Source organism: Embiotoca jacksoni, unplaced genomic scaffold, assembly GCF_022577435.1.
Source record: "Embiotoca jacksoni isolate LCO1_2020_lvr unplaced genomic scaffold, fEmbJac1.0.p SCAF_11, whole genome shotgun sequence".
Taxonomy (NCBI): Eukaryota; Metazoa; Chordata; class Actinopteri; family Embiotocidae; genus Embiotoca; species Embiotoca jacksoni.
Genome location: NW_027185241.1, coordinates 2,605,143 through 2,627,942, shown reverse-complemented (window position 1 = coordinate 2,627,942; position 22,800 = coordinate 2,605,143). Strand labels below are relative to the sequence as shown.

At 44.4% G+C, this 22,800-nt stretch overlaps 1 protein-coding gene across 2 annotated transcripts; it reads left to right on the top strand.

The window, feature by feature from the left end:
• The first annotated feature begins 861 nt into the window (after positions 1-861).
• Positions 862-18,143, top strand: stk40 (serine/threonine kinase 40). Of its 2 annotated transcripts, none has more exons than XM_069142093.1 (11): positions 862-1,055; positions 4,352-4,478; positions 4,945-5,030; positions 5,730-5,873; positions 6,989-7,213; positions 7,512-7,564; positions 11,539-11,654; positions 12,999-13,143; positions 13,647-13,766; positions 13,980-14,064; positions 14,308-18,143. In XM_069142093.1, exons 2-11 carry the CDS (start codon positions 4,361-4,363, stop codon positions 14,524-14,526), a joined length of 1,311 nt encoding a protein of 436 aa, XP_068998194.1. In that variant the 5' UTR covers positions 862-1,055; positions 4,352-4,360; the 3' UTR covers positions 14,527-18,143. The 2 variants fall into 2 exon arrangements, with proteins under 2 accessions (XP_068998194.1, XP_068998185.1); XM_069142084.1 differs by having other exon boundaries at positions 862-1,065.
• The last annotated feature ends 4,657 nt before the right edge of the window (positions 18,144-22,800 follow it).

The following is a 22,800-nucleotide window of genomic DNA, read 5'->3' as shown; positions in this document are numbered from 1 at the left end:
TGTAAATGTAAATAAGCAGATGTTCTGGCCAGATTGACAAATGCTTCACTACTGCAACAGTATTTTTAGTCAGTCGTGGAAAAGGTATACAGATCCAAAACAGCAATGTAAAAATGCTTCATTATAAGGGACAGTCCTGCATGAGAAGTCCTAATTAAGTAGAATATGCGTTAGCAGAAAAATATAGCTGAAGTATGTAAAAGTGTGTTTTTTTTTTCATCCGACAGCGTTTTGTACACAGGGTCACCCAATCTGAGGGGTCGTAAGATGATAACATCGTGTTGCATTTTCAAAACTTGATATATTACACATCATGTCAATTATCAATCAATTTAAAAGTGAAGCTGTAAAAACAAATATAGTAGAGTGGAAAGTAAAATATTTGTCTCTGAAATGTAGTGAAGAGGCAGTAATATGTTGCATAAATTGGAAGTACTCAAGTAAAGTACAACTGCGTTAAGAGTGTAATTATTTGACTAAATGTATAGTTCCTTTCCACCACTGTTTTTTTAGAGTTTCACGATGTGTGACTGGAATTGGTTTGTACCCAAACACAATACATAACACGCTATCCTTTTTCTTTTTGCATTTGTATTTGCATTTGCAGTTCGCATTGACACTTGCAAGTGCCGTCTTTCTCGTAGAGCATCAAACTTCATTTGAATCTAATGAACTTCCCCCCGTCCAGACACCCATGATGTAATGCGTTTCATTTAGCAACTTTTATTATGCAAAGAATTTCATCATCAGCGTGCAAACCAATCACGTGGAAAGAACTGCCGGCATTGGTCGAGGGCAGCTGTCAATCAAATAAGTGTGTGCGTCATTTCCGTTGTCAGGTGGTGCTGTCGCTGTGGAAAGATGCGATCAGCGAAGAGCGGAGGCTTTTCCTTAATTGCTCATTTCAGTAACAGAGGCTAAACACCCTGAAACCAAACCTCTGTGGGCTCTCCCGTTGAAGCGAGAAGACCCGTGCATCCACCACGGCGTTTACGCAAGAAATGCCCATGGTTTAAGGAGACAACGCACACTTTACCCGGCGGTTTTGGCTCGAGGTAAGCGAAGGTGGGTGACTACGTTGCTATCTAGCTTTCTGGCACGGCTAGCCAGCTGTAAATGTACTTTGTTTAAATGGCCTCCCGGCTGCTCCGTGAGCCTCCAGCTTTTGGCGTTAGCTCACGTCGCGTCGCCGGCGACCATATTTAAACCTCTCGGGTACGCGAGAATTGACGCCGAAGTAAGTCGGATCATCCAGCTAACAGCTGCTCGGTGTAGTTTGCACCGCGAGCCCAACTCCTTGTTGTGTTGCGCGTGCCCCCTTTGTGTGACCGGTGAGCCCGGAGCTGCAGTCGCGTAATTTAACCGAGGAAATTCAGCCGGCTTTGCCGTTTTTTTTTTTTTGTATGTGCACTAAAGCCCGGTCGCGTGTCGCCCGACGTGACTATTAACCGACTAACTAAATAATGTGCGCGTTGTATTTATTTAGCGCCTCGAGTCGGACGGTAGATCCACATCTACTGACGCCGTGCGACGCGGTTCGCTGCGTGTGTTTTTTTTTTTTGTTGTTAAGCGTCCGGCCACTCGAGTTACGAGCTGTCCGTGGAGTGGGTTTTGTCTCTCCCCCAAAGTATGCAGGACATTAACGTCAAGCGTTTCCCTCCGCGACTCGTGTCGTTTTTTGTTTTTTTATCACCGCCCGCTGCCGGGGGGACCGAGCGGTGTCCAGACCTTTGTGGTCCCAAAATGGCACCAAACGACGCGTGACAGTCCGTGTGCATTCGTAATTAGTTTTCGTCCGAGTGGTGGACAGCGTGACCTTGTGTCCGCAGCCTTGTCGTGTGGTCAAGGGCCTTCTTCTTACGATAATGTAGTCAACAACTTGCAGCTTTCAGCCGGACGCTGTGCTTGCGAACTGACGCGAGTTGAAATGTCATCCGAGCAGTAGTATGCGCTGTGAGGTTCTTTCTGACTTTTGGGTTTGATCTATTTGTTGATTTGGAAACGCTCTCGATGGCTTTATTTTTGCAGTCCACTACCTGCTACTTACTTTTTTTTTTTTTCTTTCTCTGTCCATCTTGATATTACCCTGAGTTTGCATGCAAGCTTTTCTTGCAGAGCCAGACAAGTGGTATGGAGTCTGGGTGGGTGGATCTTGAGACACCTACATGGTTGTTTTGTTCTGATACTATTTAAGGAACCCACATTTCTCGTGGGCACTGGCAGCGTGTCTCTCCTCCTTTTGTGCGATATGATTCAGAGGGCTGTATCTGTTCTTGGCCTCCCTCTGGTACAGTCAGAGGCAGAGGCAGTCTTGCTTGCCAGATCACTGGCTGTGCAGAGAGGCACAGCAGTGTCAGAAAAGGATAGCTGTGTGCTGTCATCGCACTGATGTCATTTAGGTCAGTGTGCATTAGTTGGTTATATTGACCTTTGCATTTTAGATGTGTCTGGGGTTGGCTCCGCAGCACTGCAGCTGGTTTTTAGTAGGTAGATGAATAGCCTTGGGTCCCTTTGCTGTGTGTTGTGTTGCAGATTCTGTGAATGAGTCAGTTTAGTGTTATAAGTCCAAGGTGCATGAATTACCATGTTTTTTTTCCTTCTTCACTGATTATGCATATGAGGGACGGTGCCTGTCAGCTCTGGCTTGGTCTGCTTATTTTACTTTATCTAGCAGCCCTTCAAGCGCTCAACCAACAATATAAATGGTATTTATTTGGCAGCAGAGGAAGCCGCATGCATGCACATTGTTATTTCTGCCAACCGCTTTGGCCGCTGGATGAAAAAGGTTAAATAATTTCACGCCTGGGAGCCTCATGAATTGCAGTAGCTGATTATCCATTGTCTTGCGCTCTCTAGAGTAAGCTGCTCTCTTACTATTGGCAGCGTGACTTGGTGTCACTCTTGCTTCTGCCATAAATGCTGTCAGAAAACCTCAGCTCATCAGACTCAGTGGGTGATGACTAGTGGAGATGGAGACAGATGGGCGAGAGACATGATGATGACACTGTCTGCTGTCTGGGATCACAAAAAGCCTCATGGAAGTGAGAATTCATACCAGCCCATACTGACTGCCAACTGTCCTGCCTCCTCGCTGCCCAAAAACGCCAACTGGCGAGTGGTGGTGCACGATGTAGTTTTGAAACGGGAAGACGGCCGAATTCATTAAAGAAAAAAATAATTTTCTGGACTTTGTTCCACTTGCAAGGCTGATTTATATGCGCTGAAGTTTTTATGTCGGTGTCTGGTTTACAGTTCGAGATGCTTCGGATTGTGTTTGTCTGACTCACTTCTCTTATGCAGTTAGCTGAAATAGACACAGCATGGTTATCAGTGACATTTCTACTTCAGATATGTCACTTTCTGTTGCCCTGCTCGTTGATATTACTTCTATGAGCTGCGTTTTTATTTCTATGGTCAGTAAGATACATGTCAGAGGCTTGTGGGCACTCTCTTATCAGCGTCGTCACCTGAACGTTAAGCATTTCATTGGGACGACAGCAGGGTGACTCATCCCTCTCAGTTCAGGGCACTACTTCCCTGTTACAGGAAACAGATGGGGTTTCATCACATAGGAACTTGGTAAACAAAGCATACCTCTTGCTCTCTGAATTCTGGGAGGTAGATGTGCTGCGGCGGTTAGAGTAGTTTGGGTAATGATGATGTGTCACACTGTCCCTGGTTCTTCTGCCATGCAAGTCAAGTTCCCTATCATAGTGAAAGAGCTCGTTTATTTTTGTTTCAGCCTTGTCAGAACACGCATGTCCTGTCAGAGGAAGGTCTGCACAGATAAGCTGGTTGTACAGATTCTGAGATAAAAACACGCAGATTAAGAGTGGAAGGATTTTCTAAACCCGTGTCCACTGCAGCAGGAAAGCTAAAGATTAGGGAATTAAAAATGCTTCTGTTTAAAGAGTCTTGTGCTAGTGCATTTACATAAAGCGCCAGCCATTTAAATTGCCGATTGTGACACGTTCACGTCGCCTGTTGGGGAGATTGAATCTGAGGTGTTACCCTTGACGCCAGCAGCCATTATTCTGAATGGAGCTGTAATGGCCTCACATTCACACTGAGGTGTTAGTAAATGTGAGGATGGGATATTTAAAATAGGCAGGGTGGAGCTGCCCTGGCGATTATCCTTCTTTCACCTGTGTTCTCAAATCCTTGCACTCAACCAACCTTTATTTTTAAATACTATCATTGACTATTTATAAAACTGTTCCCCGGGTTACAGATTACTGATGGTATTTTTGACATCCATTGAGAGTTTGCGTCTTTTCAGCCACGTGTACGCACTTTCCCTTTAACTTTACTATCTTTATCCCTTGTACTAATGAGATTTATTCCCCCGTAGAGCTCCAGTATGTCCAAGCGGCGCTCGTCGGAGAGGGGGGCTGGAGAGACATCAGGCAGAGCCAGCAAGCTGCAATGTCCTGGGATATCCGGCAGTAATGCCAAGAGAGCTGGGCCCTTCATCCTTGGTGAGGGAGCTACTGGTATTTGCTAAACAGTTGAAAAGTCGTAGAATCGCTGCCTGTCAAAAACATCTGCGTGGATGAAAATGTTTGTGATTGTGTGCAGGAAACAAGGAGAAGGTATTTGTGCCTATGAATTGTGAGGTGTCTCCGTGTGTATGCACGTCTGAGACAAGAATGTGAAGAATTTTGCTGATCTCATGACATTGGCCTGAAAGGTCTGAGTCTGTGTTGGAGCGAGGTTATTTCCTCCCACTGGAGAATGCATTTCTCTGCCATGCTCTGAAATGTGTATGGTCCTCTCAACTCCCCCACTATTTGCAATACAGAGTGCCAAAGAAAACATTCATCACCAGGGGTGTTAATGGGCACATCCACATGCAAACTTTTAATGAGTTTCAGCGAGAGCACACACTCCAGCATGTAGCCTGCCCTTTGGTCATGCAGCTGTTTCTTTTTCTTGTCCTTGCAGGGCCTCGCCTGGGCAACTCACCAGTGCCGAGCATAGTGCAGTGTCTGGCCAGGAAAGACGGCACTGATGACTTCTATCAGCTCAAAGTAAGTCTGTCTGGGGTGTTTTTTTTTCTTTTTTTTTTTTTCTTTCTCGTAAACACAATGGGGGGGGGGGGGGAGAAACCACACAAGTCGATTTAAAATTGAGCATATCATTCAAAAGAAAGCTACGATTTCCCAGTAGACATCTGAACCTTTGACCTTCCTCTGCTAGTGTTCATTTTATTGCTCCCCCGCTTCAGTCTGGCACAAACAGCAAAACCTTGGCCCGGCTAAACTGTTTACTGGGGCTATCCAATGTCTGTTAACAAAGCAGGGGGCGACAGAGCCATGGAAGGGGAGGAAGGTAGCGCCCCACCTGGAATGTCAACTCTTAGCCCCCCCCCCCCCCCCCCCCCCCCCCCCCCCCCCCCCTGACCATGTAGTAAGTCAGTGTGCAACCCTCCTCTTTATACCAGTGACTACAGCGCCTCAGTGTCTCCTGCACAACTTGTTTACTTCACATGGGGATATGAACCACCGAAAGCTGCAGTCCAGCTTTGTCATGTCCGCTCCAGACTATAATTTGGTTTTAAACTCTATGCAGATGTAATTTAATCTCATGTCTCTAGTATTCAAGTTTTGTGACTGAAGAAATGGATGCAGCTGGTTTTGTTTGTTTATTTTTCGCTGCCTGTCCCTGTATGAGCTCCTGTCTTGTGACCTCTAATGTTTGCTCTGCTGGTGTGCTTTTGGTTACTGTAGATCCTGACGCTGGAGGAGCGAGTGGACTCTGCCGGGGAGACTCAGGAGGAGCGACAGGGGAAGATGCTGCTGCACACAGAGTACTCCCTCCTTTCTCTGCTGCACAACCAGGACGGGGTGGTCCACCACCACGGCCTCTTCCAGGTAGATTGAACATTATGTCAGGTTTTATGATATGTTGTTATAAACCTGCATGTAGTCAAATAATTAAAAACATGGACCAAAAAAAAAGAAAGAAGAGTGTCTCCATAGTTTATGGTGTATTACTCAGCACTGTGTGGGTGAACTTTCTGTATAATTAAGTTTGATAAATACAGCAGCATCACCATGGAGAAGTTTCTGTCAGTTCAGAATATGGTTTCATCATGCAAGTGCAAGTAACTGCACGCTCTTATCAGCCTGCTAATAACAGCAGTGAGCTTATCATTACTCCAGCTAGCTGCCTGTATTTTCCTTATCAAGGTTGTTTCAATGGAGAAGTGGGAATACCATTAAAGGCTATATTTATCTGCAGTCGTTTTCTCTTCACAGCTCCATCCATTCACAATGAGGCCCCCCCTCCCTCACCTGTCTTCCCATCCCCCTCCTCCTCTAACTTTGTTATTGTTCCATCTGCCTTCTCTCTCTCTCTCTCTCTCTCTCTCATCTCTCTCTCTCTCGCTCTCTCGCTCATTCTCCATTTTCCTTCTTTGTCTCTCTTTCACATCCTGTCTGTTCCACTCCACTCTCAGAATAGCAGCATTGAGCTATGCACTCTTGATTCATTTAGGCCTGAAACATCGATTGGATTATTATAGTGCATCTCCACTGTGAGAGAACCAGTTAATGTTCTCTTTCAGCGGTGCTGACTGCATCTACAAAAAAAAACAAAAAAAAAACTGACAACCTGATACAGAAATCAATAATCAAGAAGTGGTGACTCTGCTTAGGCTGGAGTTGGAAGGAGAGGGATGACCTTTGTTATTTGTCCTCCTCCACCCAGTGTGGTGAGGTGGACGTGTCTTATTCATATTGGCTATATGCAGGTAGGACTGATGCTCTCTACCCTCTTGTGTCTTTCTGAGCTGAATGAATCAGCTTTGTCAGCAGATATAGTCGAGGAATCCATTCTATTTGATGCATTTGTGGATGCCTCCTCATACACTGACTGGATACTGGTGGGAAATGCTTCGGAACTACGTCAGCAACTCTGTTCACTTACAAAGTAAGCTTTCTGCCAAAGGTTATTTCTCACTCTTCCCTTTGTTGTTATTCTCCAGGATCGAGCCTACGAAATAGTGGAGGACATGGAGGCCAATAAGGTGCGCAAGATGAAGAAGCGGATCTGCCTCGTCCTGGACTGCCTTTGTGCTCATGACTTCAGCGACAAGACGGCAGATCTAATAAATCTCCAGCATTATGTCATAAAAGAAAAGCGACTGAGCGAGCGAGAGGCCATCGTCATTTTCTACGATGTGGTGCGTGTGGTGGAGGCTCTTCATAAGGTGAGTCTGCAGGGGAACTGCTCGAATGCAAGCTCCCCACAGAGTGCATGAAAGAAAGTATGAATATACAGTTTTCTGTTTACATCAACAGAAACCTCGGATACTACAATGTTTTGTTAACTGTAGGAGAAATTGTTTTGTTATTGTTTAGGAGCTGCACATCCTTTCTGATTACTCATTTCCCATACTTGTGTGCCACTCCCAGAAACAAACTGATTGGTATGATACTATGATTCACGAAGCGCAATGTGACCAAACTTTTTTTTTTTCCCCTCCTCCTCCTCTTTGCTGCCTGCAGAAAAACATCGTGCACAGAGACCTCAAGCTGGGAAACATGGTGCTGAACAAACGGTAAGACGTTGCTCAATCATTCATTCGGTCTTCTCAATCAGCCAGCTGGCCGCTAACCTCTCCTATTATACCGGGTCAGCCGTTTTAGCCTACCAGGAAGTCATTCTGTCCGTGCTCACGTGTGCGAAAGGCCTCAACCGGCCCCAAGCACCCTGTATCCATTGTGCATTTGGCCCTTAAACCTGAGCAGAGGGCACATTCTTAGACTAAAAGTGAGATCAGTCTCAGGAACCTAAAGCCCGGCTCTCTTGTGCCTGATTGTCAGTCTGTGGCTGTGTGTTGGATAAAGGCTGATGATTCATTCCCGATGTTTTTTTTGTTTTGTTTTTTTTTTTTTTAATGTAGGGCGAACTGGACTCTGGTGCAAAACAGAACACTGAGTATGCTTCTGCTTTGTTCTCAGTGGGAGAGTGTTTTGGGGTTGGGGGGGTATGAGTAATGCTACATAGCACACAGGACCCTGTTGAGTGCACCTCGGGTCACAGAATGCTGCAGTTCAGCTGGGCCGTGCAGAATGGAAAACTACTCATCTGTAAACCCTCTTCAGCCACTTTATGTAGGGAGTATATGAAAGAGTGGGTGGGGGTGAAAACTACTTTCTCAGTGAGAATGCAAAAATATTTTTCCCGCTTTACAAATTGGAAGACATTTTGTCATTTAAAAAGATGCAAGTTGTGCATGCTGAGAGACCATCCCGCAACATGTGGAAGGACCGAATGCCTAAAGCCGACGCGCTCGCGCTCTGCCTTCCTACGCTCGCTTACGCGCACCTTCGCTGAAGAGCGGTCACGTCATGCACAGAGCGAGCTGTCCCACGGACTGTTCAGCAACTTCTCGTACATGATCCACTTGTCTGGGCACGTGCACTGACTTGTCACACTCTATGGCTCATCTTTTTTACCCCATTGCGTACTCTGGGTTTTGCATCAGCACCCATAAATGCCATCAGCAGCAGCAGCAGCAGTAGTAGTAGCAGTAGTGATGAAACAGGAGAGTGTTTTGGCCAGGGGAGGAGGGTGGCGTGAAAGGAGCAGACGAGTGGAACACTCCGTCCCAGCTGGAGATGAAGGAGAGGCCTGCCAAAGGCCCCATAGCTCAGAGCTGACTCACACCGCAATGCACGTCTCGCACACACACACACACACACACACACACACACACACACACAGTTATCATTTATTTACCCATTACTTTGCCTTTTTTCTTTCACACTGCAATCCCTTTCCTGCTTCTATTGTCCTTCTGATTTATCTCTTTTGTCATAACCTTTTTTTTTTCTTTTCCCTTTTCCCTTCTCCCTGATGCATCATACTTGCTCGTTCATGTTTTCTCCTCACCCCACCCTGGATGTGTGAATGTACAGTCAGTATGGGGAAGAATACGCTCAATTTAGAGGAAGACCGATTACAAAATCCCCTCTTCTCTCGTGTCGCTTTTTGTCACTCTGGGAAACGCACCGATGCCATCAAAAAGCTCAGCAGTTTATGCAAGAATGATGCGATTTCCTCTCGCAGAGCCAGCTGTTATAAAAGCAGGATGTCATAAATCAATCTGCAGGGTCATTGATGATGTATGGCAGATTTGTGCTGACTTCCTAAATTGTATTCTTATTGTGAGGATACATAGCCATATATGGACATATTAAGTTTTTTTTTTTTTTTTTTTTTTTTAACTTTCTTCTGAATACAGTGAACATGGAGAAAAAAAAATTAATGCTAAAATCTTCTTTAAAATCCCTTTTCTGAAAAGTGTTTTTAGGTGCAATCAGGTAAAAATATCCCCGTTAGCATTAAAAAAACATAAAAGTATCTTAACAATAAAGTCTGGATCTTTTGAAAACACCTCAAATCTTTGTGTCCCATCAGTTCTGAGAAACGAAATTTGTTGCAATTTGCCCTGCGTTTAACCTCATTTCTTGTCAGCTGGTGTATTTTCACCAGGGCATTGTGGGGAGGAAGAGAGAAGTCATGGGGCCTGTTTGGATTTCTGGTTTCCGGACTTACTCAGGGTCACATGACCGGGAAGCAGAGATGATGTGGTCTCTCTCTCTCTCTCTCTCTCTCTCTCAGTCCTCAGGGACCCTCGCCTCACGAGGCAAACATGCAATTTAATTTACCCAATCTCCGGTGCAAGAATAGAAGCCTGGGTCGTGATGCACACAGACAAAAGAACAGACTCCTCCATGAAGGAAGCTTTTATGTGAAGGGTCCTTGAAGCGTCGCGCTCTGTTCCCCCCGGCCCATCCTCGTACAGATCACAAGGCCACTGCACGGTGAGAGAGACTTGGATCACGAAAGCTGTTGGAAGTGATTGGCTCACGCGCGGCGCTGGAAATTATGTGGAGTGAACGCTCTATGGGGAGCGTCGAGATTAGAGCGTTTGGTTGAAAATTGAGTGTCTGACAGGAATTGGCTCCAGACGCCGTAATGGGAGCAAGCGAATGTGTGTGATGGAGCAGGGTGTGAAAGTGAGAGACAATTGGGGAAGCTGTTGACCTGAGGCTTTTTTTTAGAAAGGGGATGTGGGTGATGAGCGTGATCCAGAGAGTACCCGTGCTGTCGACGGTGGCTGCTTCTGCGCTCCTGTGCTTTAGAGTTCTTTTTTTTTTTTTTCTTTCTTTCTTTTTTTCGGCGTGTGTGCACGTTCAGCATCGGAGCGATCGCGCGGGCGCGCCTAAAGTTGTCGCGCGCTCGCGTACACGTTTGAACTCTTCTCGAGCTTTGTACGCGCATTTGCCGACCCATCACCACGCAGGCTTAGTCATCGAGACGATTGTCCTAAGCCACAGGTTGACGCGCGTGTTTGTCAAAGCGCTGCTTTTTTTTTTTTGTTTGTTTGTTTTTCCAATTCTCTGTTCAAAAGAACAGTTGATTGTCTCACCGCTTTAGTACAGTTCGGTTTCATTCAGTCATAAGCAAAATAAATGGACTTTGATGACCGAGTGAAAAATCTTTTAGTGTTATGTTGTTTCCACTGAAACCAAATTAATCAAAGATCGCTTGTGTAAGTGTCACTTTTGACAGAAGTGGTTTTGTTCTCGAAAGGTCTGTAGGAAGACGGTCACTGGCGAAAACCACCATGCCGGAAATACTTTTATGCAGAGCATCAGAGCTCCTATAAACTAAGTACAAGAGCACCTAGGACAGATAAAAAACATTTAATGTGAAACTTTCTCTACGAATGCATAAAGAGATTTATCTACAATAAGCCCTCAATGCAGGGTGCTCGAGAGTTTAAATGGCCGTCACGTCGAAAACGATCACCTGTGGTTGAAACTGAAGGATATTTAGAAGATGTCGGGTTGAATGAGAACTCTGTGCTTTCAGAGCAGTTGTTGTCTTAAAATCCGTTGTATACTTGTATATATGCTACGTACCGAATATGCCGTCCTGCTGAAAACTTTTGCACAAAGTCTTTCGGTCCTATTCCCCGTCCTGACTTTGTTCACATTTGAAATAAGGATCAGGACGAAGGTGTTTTCCTGGAAGTTCGACACACTCGTTTCAAAATAGAAAATGTGCCGGTTGCCACCGAGTAATCGTGCACCTGTTAACGTACATGGGACAACTTAAATCAAAGCTATTTTTGAGGAAATTTTGCAAGCCATTGTGGACGTCAAAGATGTTGCTTACCGTTCTTTAAGAATAACAAAATGTGCTTGTATGGCCTACTGAATGTGTCTTCTCTAATATAAGGAGATAGGAGACCTCTAATAGGACCGGGAGTGAGTACTCTCTGTTTGGCATCTGAGATCCTGATGTATGTTTTTTTTAAGGCCCAGTGAACTGTAATATTATCAAAACAACAAGGAAAGATCTTCCTTTCCGCCAGCCTGTTTTTTTTTTTTTACTTCTTCTTTAGAGTTGTGAATGTGCAGCGCAGTGTTTCACTTCCACAAGCAGTGGGAATATTTCGGGCAATTATCAGAAGTATAGAACATATATTTATCTGGTGCGTTTTGTGTTTGCTTACAGGACTCACCGGATCACCATCACCAACTTCTGCCTGGGAAAGCACCTGGTGAGCGAGGACGACCTGCTGAAAGACCAGAGAGGAAGTCCGGCCTACATCAGCCCTGATGTGTTAAGTGGTGAGTGGCAAAAACAGCCGTTGCACGCCTGTACTTTTAAAAAGACACTGGATACGTCACGCAAGGTGCCCTTCAGACAGTCAGAAAGTGCTGAAAAGCATCCGACCTCCCGTAGGTGGAAGAGGGGGTGGGGGGGTCAAGTGTATCGCCCAGATTTTGTCACTTACAGAAACCAATCCCAACAGTCTCGCCTGTTTTTTCAGGGATTGTCTCAAGTATACACAAGTGAGTGTGCAAACCTTCATCACTGCCCACTGTTAGGAGTGAAGTAGGATTGTCCAGTATATTAACTGCAAGTGGAACGGAGTTGTCAAAAGACCAGAAAGTTCTGGTTAGAAGTGTGACCCATGCTGATCTGGGTCCAGACGGGATCCTGAGATTCTTTACAATTGCGTTGCGTAACGTTTTAGCAGTCAGTCTTGGGTTTGATTTTCCAGTTATTAAGCAACAAGGAGGTTATGTTGCAATCCGGAAAACAAAAAATAGCTTCTTTTTTTTTTTTTGCTGCTTATGTTTGTGTAATCACAGTGATGTTGCATTTTATCGTGTGTGTCTGCAGAGGAAGCTCCTCTCCCCTTTGTGAAACATTTGTTTTGTCTGGGGGGGGGGGGGGAAAGAAAAGAAGCAGAAACCCATTTTCATTGTCCGGCTTCACAATGCTTATTTGTCGGGAGTAAATGTGCACACCTGAGCACCACACGCATCATGTTTTTCAATGGAAGACCTCGGTTCCATCGGTTTAACTGCTGATTTCCAGAGCAAGCAGAGGAGAAGTGTCTTTCACGTCCAACCAGTTGCGAACTGTAGATAAAACCGCAGCATAACGTGACAAGCGCACAATTAAACATAGCTTCAGTGACTCATGCAGCTGATGACTCACTGGAGGGAAACTACTCCCATCTACCCCTTCCCCTCCCATCCCCCGCCTGTGTGTGTGTGTGTGTGTGTGTGTGTGTGTCACAAGCTTTAACGTAATTGCCTGCTGCTGTTGCTGCCGTCTCCCTGGCTGTAACAACACTGCCTATGGTCATGCACAGCCGTGATGCTCCACCCTCACTAGCTCAATGTTTTTTTTTGTGTTTTTTTTTTTCCTCTCTCCTTGTTGATCCGTGACCGATTCAATGTCTCCGGGTGGATTATAAAAACAGTTTTTTTTTTTTTAGTTTTTTTTTTTTAGTGTGTTCTAGGGAATATAATGGATGTGGAGTCTATGCATGCTCATTTTGTCCATGAAAGTGATGTGACGGGACTTGCGCTTGTCAAAGGGTTGATCACTCCTGAGTCACACAGATCCTGATCCCCCTCCTCCCCCTCCTCCCCCTCTATCCCCTTCCCCGTCTCCAGGTCGGCCGTACCGTGGTAAACCCAGTGACATGTGGGCTCTTGGCGTGGTGCTGTTCACCATGCTGTACGGCCAGTTCCCCTTTTATGACAGCATACCTCAAGAACTCTTCCGCAAGATCAAGGCTGCCGAGTACTCCATCCCAGAGTGAGTGTTTTGTCCTGGTGGGGATTTATTTTAAGCACTGGAGTCGCACTGCTCTGACAACATGGCAAATTAAAAGCACGAAGTCAATTCTATTCACTGTGAAGGGGAGTGAAATGAACTGATTACTGATGGCTTTCCAGGTTCTTCCTCCAAACAAAATGAATCATTATTTGTGGGTTTTTTTTATACCAGAATAATAATAATAATTTTTTTTTTTTTTTTTTTTTTTTTTTTTTTTTTTTTTTAAACCTCTATCCTGGATTAAAGGTGTAGTTGTAGCCTTGACAAGGTGCACAGATCTTCACTAAAATGCAGGAAAAAAAACAACAAAAAAAAAGAATACCAGAAACGTATATACATTTGCTTACAGTTTACCACATTTCATGCTCAGTTTGGAGCCAAAGCAATGACCCTATGATCGTTCACAATTGGTTTTGTAGATTTGTGACACGCATTCTTTGTAATTTAATCCGTCCCTTTATGCTCTTTCCACCTCCTCGCAGGGACGGCCGTGTGTCAGAAAACACGGTGTGCCTCATCCGAAAGCTGCTGGTGCTCGACCCTCAGCAGAGGCTGACTGCAGGAGAGGTGCTGGAGTCACTCAGTGCCATCATTGCCTCATGGTAATTGCTCCCCCTGCTGGATATTTGAGCCACTACAACAGACGTGTGGTGTCAGGTCTTGGATTGCAGTTCGTTTGTCTGCACTCGCTTGTTTCCTGCTGTTGGCTATGAACTAATTGCACATTGTTAAATTAGAAAAAAAAAAAAAAAAAAAAAAATACAACTTGACAGTTGGGAATTGCCAAACATGTTGTTTTGTTTACTTGATCGCAGGCAGTCTGTTTCGTCGATGAGTGGCCCTCTGCAGGTGGTTCCGGATATTGATGACCAGGTCAACCATCCAGAACATCTGCAAGAGGTAAGATCTGATCCCAGATCGGGGCTTACAGGCCCAAAGGATGGATATGTGTAGTTTACTCCGAGTATGCTTGATGTCTTGTGAGATGCTAACGTGAGCAACTGTTGAGGTTAAATTATCGAATAAATCCGGTTTAAGACTGGTTTCACACAATGTTTAAATTTTTTTTTTTTTTTTTTGATTTCATTGATTTTTACAGCAATAATCGCAGCACATTGAACTGAATATGTTTTCTATCTCCAGGCCAAGGTGATAGAAGAGTCCTCACAGTACGAGTTTGAGAACTACATGCGGCAGCAGCTGCTGCTGGCTGAAGAGAAGAACACTATCCACGAAGCCAAGAGCTTTCTCACCAAGCGGCAGTTTGGCAGCATCCCACCTGTTAGGCGTCTGGGCCACGACGCCCAGCCTGTCAGCCCGCTAGATGCTGCCATCCTGGCACAACGATTCCTCCGGAAGTAGTCCCCCAACCACCTGGTCCAGCCTCTCTGGCCTCCACGGGAAGTACAGAAACCTGCAGAGTCCAGAGAGGACTTCGGAGGATGAGCCCCAGAACTGAGCTCGCCTACAGGAGGCCTGACCCCAGCTAGGGTACAGACGGCCCCCACATGTAGGTGGGTTTTAGGCAGGCTGGGTGGAGCAGACGTGAGGCGGGCACCGGAGCAAAACTGCCAACCAACCCAGAACTTCACTCCTCCGTGTCTGGATCCTCCAGTGGAACATGGAAAGGCCTGCAGGAAGATCTGAACCAAAGGTTCCTCGCCCTCAGGTTGCCCACAGTCACATCTCGCTGTGCAACAACCCTGATGGCCCAGTCACACCCGGCGCTAACCCGAGGCTCTGCCTGGAGCGTTGAAGAAACCATTAACCCCCGTATTCCTCTTCCTCCTCCTCCTCCTCCTCCCCCCCTCCCCTGAGATCCTCCTACTGGAACACTTTCCCCATCAATTCTGGGCCCCCTCAGCAATAGAGGACCAGAGTCATGTAGCAACCCCTTCTCTTCCTAGTGGTTAATGGTATTGCCTCAAGTCAGATCACTTGATTACAGATGTCACTTCTGTATACCTCCATTCCACCCTCCTCTTCCTCCTCCCGCCCCTTCCTTTTCCTCTCTCGTTTCCCCGTATAGAAAATGATCCTGGTCCTGTCTGTAACTCTGACTTCAAATCAATCTACCTCTCTGTCTCTCTTCTCTGTTGGTAAACCATGCTCACTGTTCTGAGACAAGGGATTGTAACAATTGAGTCTTGATGCCACCAGTGACATAAAGCATTAGTGTTTTCTGTTGGAGTGATAATGCTTTGAAACCTTTTTCAGCGGTTTCAAAAAACAAAACAAAAAAATCGGAATAAGCTTTTTCTCGTATTTACCTTAAAACGTAGCATTTTATCCCCATATTTGCATTGAAGAAAGAACAGAATATCAAAGTACGCGTACAAGCATCCTTTGATATTTGCCGAATGCATTGTCTCCTGCTTTTGCTCATTCCTGTGGAAATCTATTTTTAGCATCTAGGCAGCTAGTGTGAGGTACCTGGAAGTCACAATGCCAAGAACTGAATGGGGAAAACTGTTGGATCCTTCCTGCCAAGGCATATCGATGGTAACGCTTCCTCAGTGCCACTATAGTGAAGAGCAGGCACTGTCATGTTTCTATTGCCAAAAAAACAAAAAAAAAAAAAACAAATCTTGTCTTAAATTTACTCTTAGCCAAGGAAACCGGTACCCACAGACTTATTCAGAATCAAATGGCTTCCAGGTATTCCAACTCCCCCCCATCTCCCCTCCGTTTCTCCTTATCAAGACAGATCATGGGACAAAGTGTTTTTCAGTATGAATGTGAACCGTCACTCTACGCTTTGATATGTCCGCAGTATCCATTAGTGTGCATGTTGTGCGCGTCGGGCCGGGCAGAATAATAAGAGTCTGTGGCGTACGTTCGCCTCGGCCAGCCTCAGACCCTTGAAGCTTACCCTCCAGCCATTTGCGTTCTGTTACCTGGCCTGCCTCGGTGGCAGACACTGTGAAAAAAACCAGAGCCGTCTTTGCCGAGACGGGGCTTTGACCGAATGTTTTGCGAGACGCGATCGGTAACGACCACGCGTCCCATCGCCATTCTCGAGCCCTTTCTCTGAGCTCAGCTTGTACACGCTCGTACCATCTCACCGCGCAGGCTCTCCGAGAGACTCGCCGGTGGCTGGTAATCAATACTGTAATATTTCCAAGAAAAATTTAAATACAGACTCATAGATTTTAAGTTTAGTTGCGGAGTTTTCTTGGCAATCTCGATGCATTCTTCTCGTTTTTTTTTTTTTTTTTTTTAATAATCTAAGTGTTTATTCAAACCTTGGCAAAGCTACTAACCAGTGACTGTTAGGCATCTGTACACTGCAACTTGCCTTTGCGTATTGGTACCTGCTTTCGGCTCTCTAGACTTCTTGCTATTTATATTCAAACTGATTGCATGAACATAGTCTCTGGAATAATTTCAAATGTCTGCACTTGTTCTATTTCTTTTTTTTTTTTTTTTTTTTTTCTTGTAATTTCATGTTGATTTATTTATTCACTTGTGTAGAACCCTCCCTCTCCAACCTCTCCCCCCCGCCCCCCACAACTCACTGGGGCTTGTATAACAGACATTGATTGTATACAGTCAACAAAATTTCCTTGAAATTGTCTGAGACTTGATGTAACTTCCGCCAGTGAGACGGGCCCTAAATCTCTCTGCTCCCTCAGCTTTAAGAAGTGTTGTTAACTCCCAACAGTGGTTCTACTTTAGCCATCTTGTTCTGATCTTTTGGATTACTAAATCATTTTCTTGCCATTTTTATGCCACAAAGTCTGTGGTCACCTTAAGCTACACTAATAATGAGACTGACTTTTGCATAGTTCTATTTTTTAAATAAAACAAAACGATACTCGCACATTTATCTTGATTTATGGGAGGGGTTTTGTAGTGTTTTTTTTTTTTTTTTTCTTCCTGTAATTATCCCTTAAATCCCCCACACAAAGGCTGCACTCTTTGGTCAGTATGTAAATAATGTACCATCGTGACTACGCCAGTCATACTGTACGTAGTTCGACCCAGTTAGATACCAACTGTCTTTCAACACATGCCGATTGACGTGTATTTTAGGCCACGTTGGCCATCAAACGCCACATCTGGAGGCTAAAACGATAATGTAAAGAGAGCTGTCCGCTTTCTCCCACCTCAATGTGAATTCCATGGGTATACAGCAGTATTGTAGTGTTCGAGGTTGTTCATCAGAAAAGGGTGCTTTCCCCCGAACACCGTAGCCATCGCCGAATTCTGACGTTAAGTGATCGTCTGTGGAAAGTGTCCGACGCCATCTTCCACGAGACGCAGTTACGGATTGGTAACCAGAGGTTTAAAGTAAATGTTATTATCTGTTCCTCCCCCCCCCACACACACACACACACACCACCACCACCACCCTTATCGAAAAGTGTTTCACTTTCTAGCTAGTGGATTGTACCACATTCAATGTTTGTTTTACGGAGTTGTATTGGTAGACTGCATTGTGGACTGAAAAGCATGGAAATAGTGCGAGGTGAAGGTCTGTGTAAAACACGTGACTGTTGCATGATTTTTGACCTTGCATAGGTGTGCCAGAGCAACTAAAATCTAAAGATGATTTACCCCTTCTGGGTCCTTTTTAAAAAAAAAAAAGAAAAGAAAAAAAAAAAAAAGAAGCTAATTCTAAAGTAAGAATCCCCCCTCCTCCCTCCAACTGGATGAATAGTACAATTTTATAATTTTTCTAACATTTCAGTTGTTGTTTTTATTTTCACCCTGGTTTTAAAAGTTGTCAGTATATAACTGATATATTACTGACTGTTTCAACTGGAAACTTGGTGTAGGATGTGAAAAGTGGCGTAGTTTAAACCCAATGGGATAATGTGTTGTAAGCTGCTTGGTTGGACATGGGCATCTAAATACAGGAAAAACTGCGTAATTGTACAGATGAAAAACACGTTTGTATAAAAAAAACAAAAAACATATTTTTCTACTTCATCAGATCTCTACATGCATGTCAGCAATAAACTTTGATATGGAAACATTGGACTTTTGTCATGCCTTGAGTGAATTCTCACAGTTCCCCACTGGGGGGAGCAGTTTTGTAAAAAATAAACCTGAAAGCAGCTGTTGGAGCAGAATGTTTAAATGTTCTTCTTGATCTGTACTTCCCCCACCACACGTGGACGGTTCGATCTACAGAATAGGATCAGTTGTACTCCTGCGCGTGTGCTTTTACATTGTGATGACCGACATGAGGAACAACCAGAACACAGACAAACGGACTTCTCGTCCGTAGAGCCTCGCTCTTGTGGCGAGTCTGGTTTTGGACCAGATTGTGGTAGATGTGCTCCAACAGGAAGCCTCCTGCTGACTCTTGACAGCACTGCGGTACCCTCTGGGCTGCTCGGCCGATCCACACCTCCCCTCAGGTCGAGCTGGCCACAAAATACGCGCGGAAAACATATGGAAACCCCATCGTGAGCGGACTCGGCAGACGTATTGGAATAAGTTTGTGATGATGTTGCATGAAACGCTGTAGAATCAGCATTTAAGTCCTTCACGTGCTCTGCTGATATACAGCTGTATTTAAGCGCCGAGTCGGTGTTTTACCAAGATGATTCGGGAACACAAATGCTCAGCAAGTAGTTACTGTAGTTAAAAAAAACAAACAACAAAAAAACGGACTTACTAAAAAGAAGAATAACTGGGTTCTGAGTAACATTTCCCACCCTACATGCCTCAATACGGTCCCTCCTCTGGAGCCTGCACCCATCTGCTAACATGTGAAGCTGGGTGGGAAAGTCCAAAAAATCTCCAGGGTCAAAGTTCCTCCGATGCTTTGTCCCCATTAAATACAACCAGCTGTCCCCAAGGACGTCCATCCCGGATTCATGTCTCTCACACAAGTGTTCATTAAAGACTACGTCAGACATCTGCAATGTTCTTACTTAATTACCTTGGAGAGCGTTACGTGTTCAGTTTCACTAGAAAAGAGCATGATTTATGCAGCTGGACGTGGGTTACAAAGGATAAACGGGGGATCCACATTTCCAGATGTGTGTATGAAGCGGTGTTGTCATAGCTTTATGTGTGTACTCTACTGTGTCTTCCAATTGTTAAAAAAAAAAAAAAAAAAGTATTAGAAACGATGAATTCAAGTGCACAGCTGCGTCAGCATCGCACATATTGCTATACGCGCGTTTGGGCGTGCGAATGCGCGTCTCCACCTGCGTCAAGCATGGTGAGGCTTTACGGCCTCTCCCGACGGGACGCTCCGGCAAAATATACAAATTCATGACATTCATTCGAGTTAAAAACACGACTTCACTACGTCGACCAACAACAAACATATGAATGTCCCGTTGCGATAAACAGTCCTGTAAATCCTGCAAGTGGAGAACACTACAAACAAAGTGGTCAATTTCACCTTTTAGCTGGAGGGAAGCGGTTTTCCATGGAGGAAAAGGTTCCACCTCTGAGGAGCACGAATGTGTACATATAAATAGCGGCTTTAGATTTTCATATTTATGTGGCTAAAGAACAACCTGATAAAGTACGGTATTCTTAGCTCCCAGTTACTACTTGGAGAAAAAGGTAATTCTGTCAAAGCAATGTTCAAAGAGGCAGAGCTCTGAACAAACATGTTTCCCCCTCGATACCTCCAAGACTCTCAAAGGAAATGAGGAGGTGAGATTAGCGGCATTACGATGTGCACTGCGGTCATTCTGAACCAAGTTCATTTTTGTTGGCAAGCTGTCACGTCCACAAAACAGGCCTCCATGTGAGGAGCAAGGAGGGAAAACATCTGCAGAAGGTTTTTCTTTTAATCATTTTACCGTTTTTCTTCAGTTTAAAAACAAGATGATAAAAACGGAAGATCTGAAAATGACGCATTTACAGTGGCTGCAAAAACGCATAAATTGTCTGAAGTGCCAGGATGTCCTCGTTCCGTTCCCGGGTTTAATATATTTTACAGTGAGGAAGCTAATGTGTGACTTTGAAACCGGTGCTCGTGTTCTCCAGTTGAGGTCTCTTAACATGACGTCTTTATTTAAAACGGTAAAACAAACAAGGTAACGAAACCGCCGGCCCTCGTATTCTTCCCACATTAAGGAGCACTAATGAACTCAGTCACAGGCGTTGACTCGTGTGGCTGTAACGTTGGTGCCAGCAGGAGAAGGCTTTGTTGTGGCACTATAGCACGATGCTACAGCAGTGCGATCAGAGAACTGAACTTTTTTTTTTTTTTTTTTTTTTTTTTAAGTTCCTGCGATAAACCAACCATTTCCCCTCAACAACAACAACAAAAAAAAAAATCGAAAAATAACTGCAATAATGACGTGAAACAAAAATTTGTTGTATATATATGTTGTATATATATATCCTACTATAAAAGCTGACATACAACATATCAAAATTAGATTTATTTTTTATTTTTTATTTTTTGGTTAGGCTTATAGATTAAATCGGTTTAATAAAAACGTGTTGATTGCTAAGATTTACAAGTTTTTAGTCTTCAACTACTCGGCCAGCTGCTTTCCTGCGCCATTGGTATGCCAGCCTGCACTACTTGCCTCCTGGCTTCAGCTGCGCATTTTGGGAAACACTGTCATTCAGGTTTGGGCCGAGAATATGCTGAGCAGTAAATACGAAGCTGGAAGTTAGTTTAGCTTAGCATCAACGCCGATCCCGCCCTAACTGCCATACTCATTAAAGTACAAACTTAAAGTTTTGTATGAAAAAAAAAAAAAAAAAAATAGACTTATGTTAGTTCATTTGTCATTTATTCATGCACTACAGTTTCCAAAAGTCAGGATTTTGTTATTGTTGGACAGACCCAAGCTTCTTCTTGTTTTGTGTCATTATGCTAAGCTAACTGGCTACTGTTTCCAGCTGCATATTTGTTGTGTACAGATGTGAGACGGACTGCGAGAAAAAAGGAAATTAGCCCGACCCCCAAAATGTATTCTACTTTTTACTATTGCATTATTCAGTATTGTCAAATGGCTTGATCTGATCACCGGTGGCAGATCGACATTCAACAATCTGGTATGCAATGTGGTCATAAATCAAGCCAGGATGTATCATTACTAAAGCTTCATGCAGGCTCAGGGCATTAACCCTCTTACTCATAATCATCTGAAAACCATCAGCGTGCATGTGGCCGGACGATTGTTTACAGCTGCTCCGTTTCTCTCTGTGACATTGTCCTCTTCTGGGAGAGAAGCACCTCTGTTTCTTGTCTCTCTTAAGATGACATCTTTCATGCGTTCTTTAAGTTGGAGTTACTGTGCTTGCATTTGACGCGATGCAGAAGGGCGATGGTCCATCCGGTCCGTGCACGTTTCGCCTACGCGTGGGATAATATTCAGTGTTCAGAGATTGCACGCTCGCCGAAATCTAACGAGTGAGACTCCGGGAAGAGCTGATGTTGGGAGTATTATGAAGACTTCTTTGCTACTTGTCACTTTTTTTTTTTTTTTTTTTAACCATTTCTCGTCTTCCAGCAGGCTCTAGCACACCTATATCTGACTGAATTACCTCCCTTCTCTCTGCCGTTCTTCACCTCCTCCACTTGTCTGTCAGTAGCTGAGTGGGAAATCCAACATGGCGCAAGCAGGAGTGTGTCATATTCAAACTGCCCGCTAACTCTGAACATCTGGTCCGACGGGGAGGAGGGCGACCCTGTCAATGGGAACCCTTGTCTCCCCTGTCAACACTATGAGAACAGCCCGCCACAAGGTGAACAAGGAGGCATGTGTGTGTTATAAATGTGAGTGTGTGTGTGTGGACGCTGCTCTTAGAGCAATGATCTTTAGCAGGCATCAGTTAGAGTCATGAATGCTGTGTATTTGTGGAAGGAGCTACTGTAATTTGAATGGATATTTTTTTTTTCAATCCTGCCTCGAAATGAGCAACTAAATGTGTGTTTCATAGGTGTGGCAATATATATGGAAATCATTTCAGCTGTGTAGTGCAGAGGTAATTAGAGGTATGATACAGGCAATTCATGCACACTGGTCTTTCAAGCCAAGCTCTTACTTAGCATGCCTAATGTCAGGCCACCCACCGATGGCGTCAATACAAAATGCACTGCATAAATTAGTCAACAAGATACATCTGATGCAACAACCGACAGTAAGATCAGGACACACAGAGCAAGATCATCAGGAATAAGAAAAGCTTGATGTGCACAATGTATCTTAAAATTATTATTCAAAATATATACGAAAATACATACATTAAAGCATTTTGAATTTCTGTTCTCCCCTATGTTTTGGAATATACCTTTTATGTGCCCATTTGAAATTATCATAGCACTTGGCAGCTTGATGTCCTCAGTACGAGAACACATTTTCTCACCTGTAATGCTCTTGTATTTTTACCAAGTTGCAACCAACAGTGACGTCGCCCACTGTTTTTTTTTTTTTTAACTGCCTTTATAAGTCCTCGAGTTCAGATTTTGGTCGTCGGCATGTTGCTATCTCGGTACGATTTGGTATTTATACCAGTTGGGGAGGAACGAACAGAGGAGCTGACTGATCTGACTGAAACCTGACTGCACCACAGGCCTGTCAATCAAACAGACACGCCCCCAAAAACTTATTTTTTAACTTAAGCTTGTTTTCTAATTGATGATCCAATTATTTTTTATATGGACCACCAGAAAACTAATAAGAAGGAGGGACTTTAGCT

Bases quoted from the DNA above. Each gene is read 5' to 3' on its own strand.
- stk40 (XM_069142093.1), top strand. From the start codon at position 4,361: ATGTCCAAGCGGCGCTCGTCGGAGAGGGGGGCTGGAGAGACATCAGGC. The intron at 5,874-6,988 runs GTAGATTGAACA...GTTATTCTCCAG, and splicing joins ACCACCACGGCCTCTTCCAG to GATCGAGCCTACGAAATAGT. The intron at 7,565-11,538 runs GTAAGACGTTGC...GTTTGCTTACAG, and splicing joins AACATGGTGCTGAACAAACG to GACTCACCGGATCACCATCA.